At 46.5% G+C, this 17560-nt stretch overlaps 2 protein-coding genes and 1 long non-coding RNA gene across 3 annotated transcripts in view; 1 reads left to right on the top strand and 2 right to left on the bottom strand.

Annotated features, from left to right (window-relative positions):
* The window catches only part of LOC146757518 (rho GTPase-activating protein 32-like), a 218196-nt gene that overhangs the window by 87126 nt on the left and 113510 nt on the right, over window positions 1-17560 (top strand). The gene's annotated exons all lie outside the window — the stretch shown is intronic.
* Window positions 737-3446, bottom strand: LOC146757531 (obscurin-like protein 1). Its single transcript, XM_085520661.1, has 3 exons — window positions 3107-3446; window positions 1840-2115; window positions 737-1064 (listed from the first exon to the last, which is right to left on the bottom strand). Exons 1-3 carry the CDS (start codon window positions 3444-3446, stop codon window positions 895-897), a joined length of 786 nt encoding a protein of 261 aa, XP_085376787.1. The 3' UTR covers window positions 737-894.
* Window positions 11843-13875, bottom strand: LOC146757530 (uncharacterized). Its single transcript, XR_014936130.1, has 3 exons — window positions 13452-13875; window positions 12808-13074; window positions 11843-12112 (listed from the first exon to the last, which is right to left on the bottom strand). It is a non-coding gene; the product is annotated as an uncharacterized LOC146757530 (long non-coding RNA).

Raw genomic sequence — 17560 nt, 5'->3', positions numbered from 1 at the left:
TGTACTTGGCCACACTCAAGTTCATGAGGCTGCCAAGGGCCCACCTCTCCAGCCTGTCCAGGTCCCTCTGAGTAGCATCCCTTCCCTCTAGCACATCAACAGCACTGCTCAGCTTGGTGTCATCTGCAAACTTGCTGAGGGTTCATTTGATTCCACTCTCCATGTTGCCTACAAAAATGTTAAATAACACTGGTCCCAACACCACCCTCCATCTGGACACTGAGCTATTGACTGCAGCTCTCTGAGTGTGACCATCCAGACAGTTCCCTATCCTGCAACTGGTCCATCCATCAAAACCATTTTTCTCCAGTTCGGTGACCAGGATGTCATGCAGGATGGGATCAAATGCTCTGCACAGGTCCATGTAGATGATGTCAGTTGCTCTCCCATTATCCACTGATGCTGTTACTCCATCATGAAAGGCCACCAAGTTTGTCAGGCATGGCTTGACCTTGAGGAAGCCATATTGGTTACCACCATCACCTCATCTTTATTTTCCAAACTATGCCAAGGAGAACTAGACAGAACTCTACAATGTCGTGTCACTACAAACCTGTCTGAATCATTGGCTTCTCTGCATGCTCATCACTAGTCTCTCCTTAGCTTGTGTGCCCACAATGTATGGGGAATGTCAGCCACAAATCTTACCTAGGGGACATCTTTGCTTCAAAGTCCCTTGAACATCACACAATCCCTTTTAACTCTCTAGGTCTGCACTTATTTATGTCAGAATCAGACCATATTTCTGTGCTGCTATTTCCCTTTCCTTCTGAAGGGCCTGGATACTGTCATCAATTTATAAGCAATGAGCCGATAATGTTCCAATTAGAAACTTCTATTAATTGTAGCGGGTAAAACAAAAAGGCAATTCAGCGCTGGGCGACAGGGGAATCATCATTCCTCCAACTGCCGCACCTTCCCGTCCCTTGCAACTTCTTTTGTAAGGTCCATCCCGAGTGTATTGTCCTTTAATTGGTCGGTCGTGATCGTGCCACTTGGTGTGTCGTTCCTTGGTTGGTCCTTCCGCGAAACTTTGTATCCATTGGGGCGCGCTTTGCCTGTAACTATGCAGAGTACACAATCTACCCATAAAATTAGAGTGTTCTGCAACCCTTGTGGCCTCCATATTCCACCATCACATCCCGGTCCTAATGAACAAGCACTCCACCACAATGCTACCACATCCCGGTCTTAATGAGCAAACATTTTATCACAGATACAACTTGGATTAACCTCAGGAGCAGAGTTCCTGCATAAAACAGCCAGTACTGAAACAGCAACCCAGCCTGGTTGCAGACTGAGAGAGAAAATGAGAGTTCACTGCCTGTGAATAATGAGACTTCTCTTATTTCCCTGGGAAGTAATGCCCACTTTTTTACTTTGACAGAGCTCCTTCCCATCCTAGAAGGGAAAATATCAAGTCAAATCTACATTAGTCCTTCCATCTCTGCACTGGGCAAAGGCAGCCTTCAGATCTATGCTTAATTCACCCAATTCCCTAGAATTAATGGAACTGTACTTACTGGAACATATGCTGAAGCTTAAGCACAGTGCAGTGTTTTCAACATGTAGGAATGGCTATAGAACATGCATAAATTCTAACTGACATATGACAGCTTAAAGCACTGCAGAGGACTGTTAGCAAGCCCGTTTGGACATCACCTTGAATAAATGATGTTATCCCCAAGTAAGGGAAGGAACAGCTGAGCACCGGGGAGGTACACAAAGGGCCAGAGCAAATTCTCACACTGTCAGGTGCAAAGAAAACTGAGATTTCACCCTAAAACCCCGTTCACAACAAGGCTACAAAATCCTGGCTGAGAATTTCTGAATGCTCACCAGTTGTTTCCAGCTCGAAGGTCATCTTCTGGCCAGCAGCCTCGCAGATGTATTCTCCAGCATCTTTCTCCTCCAGCTGCTCCACAACCAGATGCCGTGTTTTGCCCACAGATTCCATTCTGAACTTTCTGGAGGAGGCAAGCAGTCTTCCATCCTTGAACCATTTTACTCCAGTTGGATCCTGTGCTACTTCACAGCTGAGGGAGGCACTTGCTGCCAGGGCAGCACTCACCTCTTTCTGCATCTGCTCCTGGTTTATAAACACAGGTTTTGGCTCTGAAGGAAGAAAAGAAAAACAGAAGGACTGAAATGAGACCATCTTGCAGGTTTGTATGTACAGGTTGGAACAGGTTTAGGTTACCACTTGTGCCCAAACTAATAGCCTTCACTAGAGAATATCAGCTCTTCTGTTGAAACAAAGTGTCAAATCTAGGCAAGAAAGAACCTAGGAACTGAAGGAACCAAGAGGGTCCTTGAACACCAGTCCCATGGTTGCAAGTCACTATGCAAACATATTGAACCCAAAAGAACATCTGTCCTGCAGGCAACCAAAACCTGAGTTCCTTTTACTTAAGACCCACTGTGAAACATCAAAACACATAAACATGCGATAGTCAAACCACTGGCTGCCTTTTCATGACCCAGAACAGTACTCCTGGCTTCCTGAACAGACTCCTCATGGCCTCTACCATTGCCACAACAGTGACTGTCAAAGGCACGAAGGAAATATGCTCACCAACGCAGTCCTTTGTTCTTTGTGTGTGATTTGCAGATATCTATTTTACTTTGAGCTCTGGGAATAGTCAGCTCTACCAGGTCTCTTACTGTGAGTAGCAGACTCACCTATCCAGATGCAGCCTCCAACATAAAGGCATAGTAAAAAGGCAGTGTACTACTAGGAGAAGTTCCTGCTTCTCCTGCCACGAAAGGCTGCACGTACAACATGCACTCCAGCCTCACTGCACATACTTATCTTAGTCAAATGTTTAGGTGAACAAGAATTACAGTTTGGGATCTCAGGCACAGGAGAGATTTGAATAATATCTTGAATATTGCTTCCATTGTACATATATCAGTAATTATTATTCTACAGACAGACTGAAACAGGTCTTTGTGCCATACTAAATCCAAATACTTGCTACAAACTCAGGCAATCAAGTATAGGGGAAAAACCTCAGCACAGACTACTGCAACTGGATCACTGTATAATAGAAACTAGATTTTACTTTACTGATCTCTGCTGTATTTCAGACAACACCTGTCTTACCTGTGACATCAATCTTGAAGGTGAGTTTCTGGCCAGCAGCCTCGCAGCTGTACTCCCCTGCATCTTTCTTCTCCACCTGGCTCACCACCAGCCGACGCTGTTTGCCCTCTGACTCAGCCTTGAACTTCTTGCTCGAGGTGATCAGTTTCCCCTCCTTGTACCACTTCACCTCCGTCTTCTCCTGGGCCACCTCGCAGCTCAGCGTGGCATTTTCTGTTGGTGCAGCCTTCACCTCCTTCTGCACCTTCTCCTTGTTGATAAAGGCATCCTCTGCTTCTGGAACTGGAAAACATTGGGTAAAATATACATTAGATATGAACAGCTTGTGACTGGAAGACATTAAAAGTTGCTTCTATGTTGTATTGGACCATTTCCTGGAGCAACTCTGCTTCACAGTGTTTATCACACATTATAATGCATCCTCAGCACAGTCCCTATGGTCATCCCATCCCTCTGGGTAGTCTTTACTATCAGCTTGGACTCCTAATTTTCAGATTTCTTCTAATGAAGACAATGACAGATCTTCATCTGTGTGTCTTTTTGATATTGCTCCACTCTGCACTGGATATCAGCCAAGTACAGCTCAATTATGAAGACCTCAAAATCAGGAAACCATAGAAATTTAAGAGCAGAAAACCATCTTTTGACTCTACCCTTTGGTAATGATATAGCCCTTAATATGGTGAATATTTGGCCTACATTAGATTTTGTAGCTCAGTTTTATGCATAAATCATGGTTTTGTACAAACAGCAACCCCTGATTCTTCAGAGAACTGGCTGAGGTCATCTCCTCTTAATACCTAACACATATAGAAGAAAGTGTTTAAAGCCCACCTTACCATTTGTGTCAACAAATGGAGTTAGCATCAGAAAGATAGCAAGTGTAATTAGTTAGGCATACACACTTCAGTTAAGGTGATTCAGTTAATCACTTTGCTAAGTGGGACCGATTGATACATTGAATCTTTTATTGATTACTTTAGTGACTGTTTTATCTGATTCTCCTTTTACCAACAACTGGTTGCTGAGAGCGTTCATGCTAGTTCCTATTTGAGGCGTGGGAGAACAGATAAACCCTAAATAAATGGGCTTCCATTTCTATTCCATGGTTTGCCCTACAAAAGGGTAGAAGTGCAGAATATTTCTGAAGTACTTACATCATGGATTTTTTAGTGCTAGCCAGCTTCTAACAGCAGAGCAATTTTGAATAAGCTTCCTATGCTTGTTTGGGTCCCAGGAAAGATCCCAGGGTCCTGATGTTGATACCAAGACAGAGGCTCCAAGCATGAATGCAGGACTAGCAGTTGTGAGGGGGATTGACATTGCCTTTTATTTGCAGTGGAGACATGGAAGACCACTCATTCAGATCATTCATGCAAGCATATTCAGGCATACCCAGCTCAGGTGACCGGGAAGGCTCCTGCTCCCCAGCAGTCATGGCAAACCCTTCCATGACCTGTCCCCTATCTCCTTCCTCCCCGCTGTCACTCTGTGAAGCCTTCTGCTGCCATCCCTTTCCCTTCCTTCATGACTTTCTCCTCTGCATGCTGTCTGAATTCTGAGTGGCAGCAGCTGCCCAGGAGGGTAAGTTCAGGTCAAGTTGCTGTGCTGCTGACCGTTGCAGTACGTGCAATCCCAGGATTCACACCACAGCTCTACCACCAGCACTGCAGTCCACTGAAGGCGAGGGAGCAGGGCAGCAAGCCAATGCAAGAATGCAGTTGATACACTCTACATTTGATCTCCCTGCTTGTACTGACTGTAGAAGCATCATTCTCTCCGCCCATCTTCAACAGCCCCTGTTTTGACTGATGATTTTCAGAGAAGGTTCAAGTTGGATGCTAAGAAAAACTTCTTCTGAAGAGGAATGGTGATGTGGTGGCACAGCTTTGCAGGGAGGTGGTGGGGTCATCATCCCTGGGATTGTTCAATAACCATGGAGATGTGGCACTGAGGGACGTGGGCAGTGTGCATGGTGGGATGGGTTGAGGCTGGATGTGGGGATCTTTGTGGTCTTTTCCAACTGCAATGATTTGATGAAGATCAGAAGGGTTGCTTATTAGCAAGAAAACAAACATGGCCTAGACCAAACAGGTGATGCAAAACTTCTCACAAATGAAATGGAGCTTTGGCCCACTTCAAATAAGGATTTCAGCATGCACCACAAATACTGAGATAATTAGATGGCAGAATCAGCCCTTTTTACTCTAGTTTTCTATAGGTTTCCAAGGTGTGCAGCACTTGTTTCTTTTAAGCAAGAAGGTCTAATCTGCATCCCGTAATGCTCAACACTCAGCACCTAACATTCAACATGTCCTTAAAATGGGATTGTTCTGTGCTACCAGTGGAACAGTGGGGTAGAGGAACCCTGAAAAGCTTTCTGAGTGCAGTGGTAAGAGGAGAAATTAAGACTCAGAAAGCCATTGCACTTTGGGAGAAGCTAGTAAGATGAGGATTTCTGTAGTGAAAGAGCCAACCGCTCCAAGAGTACTCATAATCCCTCCTGACTTTCACACCACATCATTTTGCAGTGAGGGCTGGACTTGCACGTCATGTTACAGTGGTACACATGAGAAATACAATAGCTAGGCAAGCACTCTCCACGTATGGCAGAGGAGGAGGTATTACATTACCCTGTGCAGCCATGAGTTCATCCGGTCTGAAAGAGAACAGAAAACCTTTGGTTTCTGAGGCAAACAGCTAATAATAGCCCTCAGCTAGCAAAATTCAAGTGTAAAAGCACTACATTGCTGTGTTTTCTCCCTACACCTCTGCAATAAGATGTGGACTGTCTTTGGCTGCTGAGGATTAACTTGGTAGATTCCAGCTGTTGCCATAGTCTTTCTGTCATTGTTCATATTTCATTTTCTCTGACAGATACCTCCCAAATCTACCCTTTCTGTAATCCACTCTTTGCTGAAACTGCCAGTTTCCTGAGCCAAAAGCATGAGCTACACAACTCACGGAACAGATCCAAAGGCCCCAGAATCACATCCACATGGTGTGGGAACAGTAAGAGCTGATGGTTTAGAGTCTACACCACAGGCAGCAGCACAACTGTCTACTACAGGAGCAGAGATACATTGCACACCAGGGACTGAAGGAGCAGAATGCCCCAAGATGGAGAGAGCAAAGACTGCAACCTTTACAAGGGAACAGAACGCAAGCTATGCCCTGCAAGGACACCAGGTCTGTGTGAGCAGAAAGGCAGTAGACTCCCAGTACAGTTGCTCCTCCACATAGCTGACCAAATGCCAAACCTTGACCAGGATTAAGCTCCAATGTGTTCACTGCCATAAGAAAGAAGAGGAGAAAACAGATTCCCTGTCCTGATCAGCTCAGAATACAAGACAAGAACTGTAACGTTAACAGAGAACAAGTTGACTTATGAGCAAAAACCAGCAGAGTGCAGCTACAAATAAAACAGAAGACAAACCCTCATCATCAGCCAGCTCACTAATGGTCACTCAGAATGCAGCTGATGTGCCCATGGCTATCTAGAGTCTAAGTTAAAATTTACCGGATCTTGTGCAAAATATACTGACACCAGAGCAATCTCTACTGCAGCTGGAGTGAGAGATCTGCCTCCGTGCTAAACTCTCAGACTAATGAGAAATGTACAATTAGAAAGGTATCAATGGATTCATGACTGGTCATTACATTTACAGAACATGGAACAAATGGTCGTCAACGTGCGATTCAACAAACCAAAGGCAAGTGCAGTGCGTCTGACTAAAAGTTCTTAGGACACCAACAACCAAACCTCAGTGCAGCCACAGTAGAGATCTGTAACTACTACGGTTGAAATATCAACTGGTAGAGCAGTGTTGCACATTGTACAAATCACAGTTGGACATCCATGGACAGCTCATTATAAAAGTAGTCGTAGGGGAAGAGCTGGATGAAACACTGTTAAAAACAAATAATCATTTTAGCTGCACGTTTGTAAGCATTTCTATTCATCCTCACCAAAACAGTTTCATGGCAGAATCAAGAGGACACATTCACACAGACGTTTCCACAGCCAGACTATGGAATAATCAAAGAATATCAACCAAAATGTGTTTCCTACCAGTTACATGAATATTGAAGGTGAGTTTCAGGCCAGCAGCCTCGCAGCTGTACTCCCCTGCACCTTTCTTCTCCACCTGGCTCACCACCAGCCGACGCTGTTTGCCCTCTTACTCCACCTTGAACTTCTTGCTCGAGGTGATCAGTTTCCCCTCCTTGTACCACTTCACCTCCATCTTCTCCTGGGCCACCTCGCAGCTCAGTGTGGCATTTTGAGTCAGTACAGCCTTCACCTCTTTTTGTACTTTGTCCTTGTTTGTAAACAGGTCTTCTTTCTCTGCAGGGACATCACAACAGTCACACCGTTTTGCTGTAGTCTGCTGCAGAGCTAACTCCAGTTCCCCATTTTCACTATACTTGCCCTTCACAGGGAGCATTGTGATGCCTCATTAAGACAGGAAAATACTTTCCCCTCTATTTTGCCTTGGGAAATGATAGGCATATCATTTCATATCATATCATATCATATCATATCATATCATATCATATCATATCATATCATATTACATCATATCACAAAGCTAAACATTTTGCAGTCTGATAGCAGATTTGGACATGTGATTTAGAACACCTGCATGCACTGCTGAACCTCCTCCCTTCTCTTTTTTTCTTCTGATGTCTCTCTACATTTCCAGTAAATCGGAAGGGAACGGCCCTCTAGAACAGGTTGCCCAAGGAGACTGTGGATGCTCCATCCCTGCAGGCATTCAAGGCCAGGCTGGATGTGGTTCTGGGCAGCCTGGGCTGCTGCTTGGCAACCCTGCACATAGGAAGAAGGGGGTTGGAACTGGATGAGCACTGTGGGCCTTTGCAACCCAGGCCATATATGAGTCTGATTAGTGGCATTTTCCACCTAATTGTGTCATTCAAATTTTGTAACCAGATCTCTTCAAACACCTCCCCTTTTCTCACTCCTTGCATGCCTGGTGTGCTCTTGCACTGTAACCCTGCAGACACCAGCTGACTACAAGAGCTGCACAAGTTACCCTCCTTGCCTATTGTTTGTTGCAGTAATTCATTCCTGGATGGAAAAGCACATGTAGAAAAGTGTAGCTATAACACTAGATGACAAAGAAAGTCCTATAGCCAAAATGTTTTGCACCAGAGAGGCTGTCAGTTGATCCTCCAAATGCAAGACACACCAAATGAAGCATTCCTTTATCTCTGGGATTTCAAGCATTTTCTCACCTCTGACTTTCACTTGGAATGTTGCTTTGTCATCTTTTGTTTCACAGCTGTAGCTCCCTTGGTCTTTCAGGGTCACATTTTTGACCATGAGCTTGCGGTGCGTCCCCTGGGAGATGATGGTTGTCCTCTGGTCCTGCTTCACCTCTGTTTGATCTTTCTTCCATACGACAGCTCCACTTGCAGCTGACACCTCACACACCAGCTCCAGGTCTTCAGAAGGACTGACTGATATTTCTGGAGTCGTTTTGGACTTGCTGACAAAATTAATGGCTTCATCTGAAGAAAAAAAGAGAAAGTGGTTTACATCCTGACTCAGGCTTATTCAGCACAGCATGAAGATACAGTTAGAACTGATTGTAATGTCTCTGCTCATTACATTTGGGTGATCGAGTTTCACCTCTGGAGGTACTCACATACAAACATCTGCTTGATTCTCCTGTGTAAGGAAAGAGTAAGTTCTATGCAGACAGTTCTTATTTCTTTTAATCAATTCTGTATTCTGCACATGTTCTTCTGAAGCTAAAATGAAGGCAGCTAAGTAACGTGTTTGCAATACATGAACAAACCTATTCAACACCTTGTCTCTAAGCTAACAAGCAGCGTTTGATGAGCACATCAGTATTTCATGCCCTTCATTCCATCCAGACAGAACCTGCCTGAGGAGCAAGCTGATGGCTGTCAGCTACAGGCAGACCTAGCTTAGTATTGCAGTTCTTAGAGCAACAACTGTTGCTTTCATTCACTGAATATACCAAGGCCAATTGCTATGCCAGGAACATTTATGGCATCAGTGAACAAATAATGCCTTAAAAATTGTAATAGACAGGAGACATCTATTCTTTTAAAACTAGGTGACCAAAGAAGAACAGTCCCTCTAGAGTCAAGCTGTTAAGAACTAATAGCATCAATCAGTATCACATAGATAGATTACTTCCCTGCCCTAAGACCATCTTGTGACCATTTGGTGCTATTAATTAAGCCCTCTTGATGGCTTTTTTTGTCTGAGCCATGTGACATTTTGTGATGGGAGTTACTGCTAGTGTTCCCTTAACCCAACACCAAAGTAGGAGGTATCCATTCTCAGGGAATCATGCAGGCTTCCTCTGTATTTGATGCTCAGAGACAGCCCCAGAACTTTTTAAATCTTAGCTTAGCTCTCATCCAATAATGTTCATCAAACAGTGCAACTTGTCCTTTGGGGATGCCTTTGTTCTGCATCAACCAGTTCCAATGGAGTCTTCTTGGCTTGTTTTAGATCAGTTTTTCAACAGATAAAGCCAGGGCCTTTGAATTACAAAGTGAAATTGCAGAATGCATGATTCTCAACCAAACAGAACAGGAGGTGGGATGCAGGGTGAATACCTGAGCCAACACCACCTGCAAGCAATCCTTCAATATCTTAGGAATCTCTAGCCATCCCAAATCCAGTGTTGTGCTTGATCTATCATCTCTGATGAGTTTTTAGCTAGCTGATGGTGAGCATCATGGTGTTGATGGGTGAGCAGTCAGACTAGAGGGTCTTAATCAACCTTAAGGATCCTGTGATCAGAGGAACGTGAATGTGCTGTTAGAGGTCACAAGCGCTGTACTGCAGCATGAGCATACACAGCGAAAGGCTTTCAGTAGAGCTTCAGTTCATAAATGAGGACTGGGTTATGGAAAATAGGCTCAAGATAGAAACCAGAAAACAGATCTTAACGCCAGGTTCTGTGAATGCAGCCAGCTGAATTTCACAGATCTTGAATTTCAATGACAATTTCTTGTGTTATTTTACCCTCCAGCTCCACCCTGAACAGGAACATGTCAGTGACAAGCATTACTCCTCCAGGCTTGACCTGACAGTGCTTTACTTGTACTATGAGCTAATGCCAGGAAGAGCAGGAAAAGAGTTTCATCCACGTGCCTTCTCCTTCCTTAGTAAAACCAGTGTGAAACTGCAGCCACGTCAGGCTGAAGGAGACGTCTCAGATGTCCTGCCTGGATGCAGGAGGTCACGTGTCAGAGGATGTCTGGCACGTCAAGTCTCATGGCAGTGCAGTGCATGACAAACTGCAACAACACTTTCCTGTGGGCTCCTTTGGGCACGAGGCCCAGCGGGTGACACACCTCTGGCTGCAGCTCTTCAGAGCCTCCCAGCAGCCACGTGATGCCCATGGGAGAGACACAGCTGACCCGCACAGCAGATGATTTACCAGCTAGCTCTGGTTTACAGCAAGAGAAGATACAAGTGGCGATGCTGAATGGTGAAATACTGCGAGTGTGTGGCATGGGTATAAGATTGGTGAGCCTGAGGATGTTCAAAGTCAGGCTGGACAGGGCTCAGAGCACCTGATGGAGCTGCGGTGCCCCTGTTCATTGCGGGGGGAGTCCAACTAGCTGACCCTTAAGAGTCTCTTCCCTATCTATGAGATACACGAAAGCTGATTCTGCAGTAACCAAGCTACCAACAGCAGTTGTTTGTCTTACAGTTTGCCAGCACAGATTTTAAAATAACAGCATTGATTACTCATTTGATAGTCACATTACAGTGCAAAGCACATGGAAACATCCATCAGCGAATTCAATTAATTCTGGGGGCAGACCTGCCAGTATGAAATATTATGCTAACATGACAAAGAGAGAGAAGAAAAGCAAAATTAAGACTAGCTGAAAAACCTTGGCAGGAAGTTCTTTTCTCCATAAATTTAGTCCCATTATTCAATTCTGTTGGGAGCTGTCTCCATGTCTCTCTGGAGTTTGTTCTTTGAGAAGAAGCAATTAAGTAAGCTCTCCAATGCCAAAGCGCATACACTACTCTAGGGCTTTGTTGTTTCTCCATGGACCAAGAAGGGTGACAAGCCAGCAGAATATGATAAAGAGCCTCATGCATACTCAGTGGAAAAAAAAAAAAGGCAATTGTTGCTGGGAAGAAGGTGCATTTGCATTTGTGTCATCTGCAGAGGGTACTGCAGAAATGGAAAGTCTTCCACTGGAGCAAACAAAGGGCTCTCATTTATTGCAATCAAGGCCCAGCGTGTGGATCTCAGAGATCAGACCTACACCCTGCAGCAAAACAGAGACCTGCGTGGGAAAGTTCAGTTTCTCTCTCCATCTGTGTCAGAAAAAGCCCACCATGGAATGACAGCTAAGTAAACATCCCTGTGACTCTTCACAGGTCTCTTCTACATTTGGGATCACTGCTAAAAAAAGAGCATTTTACATCATCTCTCGTGGCCACCCTGAGAGAAGAGCAGGAAGGCTGGGATGCTCTTTTTCCTATCTTTCCCTTGATTTCCTCTATATCTTAGGGACGAATCACAGGACAGAACACAGAAATCAAATGGCTCTACAAAGCAGATTGGCCAGTTCAAGTCAAAACAGCCATTGAAAACACCCCAGATGCTGTCTGACAACAGCTGGACTGTCGGGGAGTCAGGTGAATGCAGTCTGCTGGCCCTGGGCAGGAAGAGGACAGCCCAGACTGTCACATACCTTTCACTGAAAGCTGATAGAGCATTTTATCCCCCTCACAGATGCACTGACAACTTCCAGCATCATCCATTGAGTCGTTGTGAATTTTCAGGGTGTGTTTCTTCCCCACAATGTGCAGTTCATATTTTTCACTGGCCTTGAGCTCTTTCCCATCCTTCATCCACTCCACAGTAGCACCTGTGTCTGAAAGCTCAGCCTGCAGTTTGGCTTCCTCACGCAGCTGAGCGGAGATCTTTTCTACATCTTTGCTCTTCTTGGTAAATCTCACTGCAGCACCTGTCAGGAGCAAAGGCCTCGTTATTTCAATTGATATCAGGCTAACGTGGTCAATATTTACCGCAAGATCTCTGAAAAAGTATCACCTTCTGTTCCTGCACTCATCATTGTGTCAGTGCTGAGCAATTCAAGATATTTCATTTGGTCTTCTTGCCGGATTTACTAAGTAAAAATCAACCAAACATCTCCTTCTACTGATTAAGAATGCTCTAAACATGCTTCTGCAGAGGTTTCCACCCAATGACAAACAGCTCCTCCCATCATGAACCTTTTTTGTTCTATTTCTCATGCAAAGCTGATTGATAGAGATATTATTGGAATGATTGCTCCCCTACTTCTAAACTATTCCAGTGCAATCAGAAAGGCTGTCTGAACCTGGAGCTGAAAGTACTGCTCTATGGTGATGCAGTGGTAAACCTGCTGACTGAATGCACTGGCCAATAGCTGTGAACTGCAGACATTCATCAGCTGGCATGAAGCAATCTGGTTCAGATACCAAGCAGCTGGGTAGACTGGCTTACCCTATACTCAGTGCTATCATGTTTAGGTCATTACCAGGACTCACGTCAGTCCATGGGATGCAATTTCAGGTATTTGGTACAGGCAGTGAATGCCTGCAGCCCCAGTTCTAATCATCAGATCACAGCAACTCTGCCTTGACTGTAAGAGGAAAGGAGAAGGATCAAAGCAAATACCTCTCACTCTCATCTTGCTGCTGACATCAACATTTTTGGCAACAAATTTCACTTCTGCTCCATCAGTGTTCTTGGTGACGTTCTTTATGATTAGGCTGTGAGTAGTTTGGGTTCTCTTGATGATGCAGATCTCGCTTTCCTGTAAGACTTTACAGTTGAGGTACCAAGTGCCGCAACACGTTGTTGTAAGGTCAATAGTAAACATGGCATCCCCTCCAGGTACAGCTTCACCAGTTGTTAGGGGGGATTTCACAACCAGGACTGGTCCTGAGGAAGAACAACATGGATGTCTTAATGCTCTTTAGATGCAAGTCTGGTATCTCATTTAGAGATGGAAGATTAAATCATAGGTACATTTCTACTTCTCCCTTTGCATGAGTGCTAGAAGAAGCACTTCTGTGCTTAAGATCTGTTACAGAAAGTTCTGCCTCTTGCACATGTGAGATATCAAAAGATAAGGATATTCACGTCTCTGTCACAGAAATAGAACTTGTATCACTTTAGTGGTAGCTGGAGGTTGATAGGAGATAGGAGAACTAAGAATAAAGGAAAGCCTTTGGTGTGTTAATGCACTACTATCCTTAAAGTCAAAGGAAACATCTTTAGGGAACTAACACAGCTGCTCATGGGGTTTTTGTGCTTACCAAGGTGCACGCTCCCTGGGAATTCCAGAGACGGGCTCTGTCCATGCGCATTGACTGCAGACACTCAGAACTGATCATCAGCCTCTGCAGACAGATTTACAGCCCCTGCACAGCTCTATATAACAGTCTTATAGAACTACCTCTAGTAGAAGCAATCTCCACACAGAGATCCTTTCCCAGCACACTCTGACGTGGGGGGGGGGCAAAACGGGGAGGGAGCCACATACACACACAGTGCCGGGGGGGGCCCGTAACTGACCCCCACCCATCCTTTAAAGGGGTGGGGGGTCCGTTTTAATGGGGGGGGGGCCGAGACCACCTTCACCACCCCCCCATCCCCACCCCATCCTTTAAAAGGGGGGTGTCCATTTTGGTGGGGGGGGGTGGCAGTGACAATCTCCCCCCCACCCCATTGTTTAAAGGAGGGGGGGTCCGAGACCACCCCCCCCCACCCCATCTTTTAAGGGGGGGGGGTCAGGGGCTCATGTGGGGCAGCACATCGTGCACAACTTTGGGGGGGGGGGCCTTTAAAAGGGGGGGGCTACAAAAAGCATAGCTCTCAACTATAGATGGGATTGGGGGGGGCTCAATCGATGGGGGGGGCCCCTTCATGCAGGGGGGGCACAGCGTAAAGCAGCGGCTTTGAGGGGGGGGGTTGGGGCTGTTTGGCGTTCCCTATAGCGCTGCCCCCCCCGTCATTAACCCCCCCGCTTTATCCTTACGGCTGAGCCCCCCCCCGACAGCTCCCCATTCATCTTGATGGGGGGGGGGTTTGTCACACGACCCCGGCGCGGCTTACGGCACATCGTCGACCCCACCCCCACCCCCCATAACTCCACCCGGGGGGGGAGGGGGCGATGTGGTGAGTGGGGGGGGGGGTTCCGGAGGTGGGGGTGAGCAAAGCGCAATATGGGGGGGGGGGGGGGTCCTATAACTGGAGGGCAGCGGCTGCACAAAGAGCCCGCGGGGGTCGGAGAGCAGCACTTTGGCTGGGGGGGGGGGGGGGCCACGGGGTCCGGGGGTAATGCTGCCCCACCCCCTCCCCCACCCCCCACTGCCGACCCCCCCCCCCCGCGTTGCCCCCCCGCCCCAACGTCAGCTCCTGCGGCAGCTCCTCGTCGCTCTCCTCCTCCTCTTCCTCGTCTGGGGGGTCAATATGTGGGGGGGGGGGCCTCCCATCGGGCAGCGGCAGCTCCGCCGGCTCCGATTGGCTGAGCCGCAGTGCGCGGGAGCGGCTGTTGTGTGCCGGTCGGTGGAGGGGCGGCTCTTCATGGAGCTGCCCCGCCCCAACAACAGCCTGAATGAGATCCTGGAGTCCCAGACGCTGGAGGATGAGCTGGGAAAGAGCAGAGGTTCCCCACAGAAGGGCAAATCACGTCTGATAACGTGAGTGTGGAGCACAGCCAGCCCCTTCCTCACATGTGTGGGGCTTCCACGTTCCTCTGTGCCCATTGCAGTGTGCCACCCCAATCCTGCTGCCCAGCAGCAGCAGCTGGGACAGGGCTGGCTCTGTGTGCCCTCTGTGGGTCTGTGGGCACAGAGTGGGGCAGAGGGATGACTGTGAGAGGGAGGAATTGCCCAGCCACTAGAAAGAGGAAATCAGCTGAAAAGGGGAGATTTGAGAAGCACTGAGGCTGTGGCTGCTTTGACAGTAAGAAGAAACCAAGCTGTCACTGTGCAGATGGGAACTCCAGTAGGAGAGCTGTGGTGGCTTTACAGATGGCAGACAGCAGCTGGAGTGTAGAGCCAAGGGTAGGGGGGGATCTTCCTCTTAGCAATGCCATGCAAAGAATGATGCAGACTCCTGCAGGGTCGGCTTTGCTGTGTGACCCTGGGTGGAAGCAGCTGGAAGGTCTCAGCCCTTCTGCGTTATCCCAGGAGCTGGGGCAGTGCTCGGTCTCATCCCACCTCTGCTAATAGCAAATGCAGAATCCCTTATCTGAGTGCCCTTTTCTCTCATGTAGAGTCACCAACCCTGGGAAGTTCACAAAAAGTTTGGGTGTTGTGTTGAGGGATGTGATTTAACTGGGAAGTATTGGTGATGGTTGGTCTGGATGATCTTATAGGTCTTTTCCAACCTTGATAATTCTATGGAGTTGTAGCAGATTGTGGGGGTGTAGGTGTGGTATATATATGTATATCTATGGGAATATACGTATGAAAAAGATAGATCCATGCACATAGCAGGGGGTTGGAACTGGATGATCTTTGGGATCCTTTTCAACCCAGGCCATTCTATGACTGTACAGTTCCATAGAGGAACAAATATAAAATGCTAACTATGTAAAACATGGAGTCAAACCTGTGTGATTTGTCCACACCAGGAGGTGATTAGAAAACAATTTGTAAGCTACAAAGCTGCTTGCATGAAATGAAAAGAAAATGATACTACAAGAAAAAGGGAAAATATTTCTTCCTGAAAATAGGAAGAATAATGGACCTGACATGAAATTTGGGTGAAGCTGCCTGATTTTATGAAGCTATTCCCATTATTTTCTTGGTGCTGTGTGTCCCAAATGAGTGGTTTCTGGCTGTGCTGCAGCACCAGTCTGCATGTGAACATCAACTCTATTCACCATCTGGGAAGATTAGGACTTCCCTTCTCCCACCAGCACCACTGAATTACAGTTACTCAGTGGTTAAACAAAGGAATCCTTAAAGAAGGGTTTACAGCTGTCGTGTTATCTGAAGTGCTTGGGGCATTCTGATGCTATTAAGCTCTATGTATTAACAAGTTCAGAAAGAAAAGGTAGGCATCTGATTGTTGTGACAGTTTCTAAGTGATTTGGAAAGCTGTACCACCCAACCACTCCTTCTATTTGATGGAGGTGACAAAGCTCAGTTTAATTTCTGACTGCTGTTTAAATTCTGAAGCTGGAGCTGGTTCCTGGAGCAGAAAAAGCTCGGAAGCTGTCCCTCCTACAAGCAGGCACCTCTAAGCAAAATATGACATCTCAGTTTCTGATGGTAAGGTCAGGAGATCTGATTCCAGCGTCTAGCTTTGGGCTTCATGCTGTGTTAGTGGGATCTTTGGCATTTAGCACTTAATGATCTTGAAGGTTTATTCCAACCCAAGCCCTCCCATGATCCTATGATTCTGTGATTTCATTCAGGTTTATTAAGATGAGATGAGTTCTCCTAAATGCGCTGTTCTCCATATGATTATATTTGGAGTCTAGATGGGTGACTCAAACCAGACACCAAACATTCTGATGGCCAAAATGAAATGAAATCAATCCTTTACTGTGTCAGTAGTCTGTAACTAGAGCCCATCAGGTAATTCCCAGCCTCCTGCCTGTATCAGTGGCTGCACACAGTGAAAAAGTCTGACGGGATTTTAACCTCTAAAATGTTCCAAAGCAACCAGAGGGTGAATATATTCACTATGCAAATACCTGCAGGAATAAGCTTGTCATGTATGTCCTCAGGTACCACAGTAGTTACTGGTGGGACTCAGTAGGTCATGCTGAAAGTTGAGTCTGCTGATCTTGAAGGTCTTTTCCAGCCTACATGACCTTCTGCTAATATTTCTGAAATTTATTTCTGTTCAGCTCCCAGAAAACCTCCCACCCAGCCCCCAACTGACCCCGTGGTGAAAAATAAAACAGAAACCTCAGTGACGCTGGCATGGTCCCGTCCGAAGATGCACCGCCCCATTCCAATCAATGGCTACATTGTGGAATGCAAGAAACTAACTGGCTTCACGTGGGTGAGGTGCCACGAGTCTCATGTCCCCGTCCCAGAGTTCACGGTGAGCAATCTGTCTGAAGAGGCTGATGATCAGTTCCGAGTGTCTGCAGATGTTTGGTTGCTCCCAGACCCACAGAGGGCACACAGAGCCAGCCCTGTCCCAGCTGCTGCTGCTTCACATCTGACAGTCTCAGGAGCTGAGATCCAGGCCGAGACAGCAATGCCCAGACATGGTTTGTAGGACGTTTGTGATAGGAAATAGGGAGGTTTGTGATTAAACCTGCCCCCTAAGGAGGAAGGCAATGCTGCCTGCAGCCCCAGCAGGCATTACAAAACATCCCCATTTACAGGAGGGTTTTAAATAGCACAATTCAGGAACTACAACTGCACAAATTCCCGCATGCCCTGGAATAAGTTTG

This window comes from Coturnix japonica, chromosome 20 (genome assembly GCF_054131305.1).
Source record: "Coturnix japonica strain WE chromosome 20, WE-NBRP24, whole genome shotgun sequence".
In the NCBI taxonomy this organism is placed as follows: Eukaryota; Metazoa; Chordata; class Aves; order Galliformes; family Phasianidae; genus Coturnix; species Coturnix japonica.
This window is presented reverse-complemented; position numbering and strand designations above follow the sequence as displayed.

Bases quoted from the DNA above. Each gene is read 5' to 3' on its own strand.
- LOC146757531 (XM_085520661.1), bottom strand. From the start codon at position 3,446: ATGTCTTCCAGTCACAAGCTGTTCATATCTAATGTATATTTTACCCAA. The intron at 2,116-3,106 runs GTAAGACAGGTG...TTCTTCCTTCAG, and splicing joins CTTCAAGATTGATGTCACAG to AGCCAAAACCTGTGTTTATA. The intron at 1,065-1,839 runs GTGAGCATTCAG...TACTCTGCATAG, and splicing joins CTTCGAGCTGGAAACAACTG to TTACAGGCAAAGCGCGCCCC.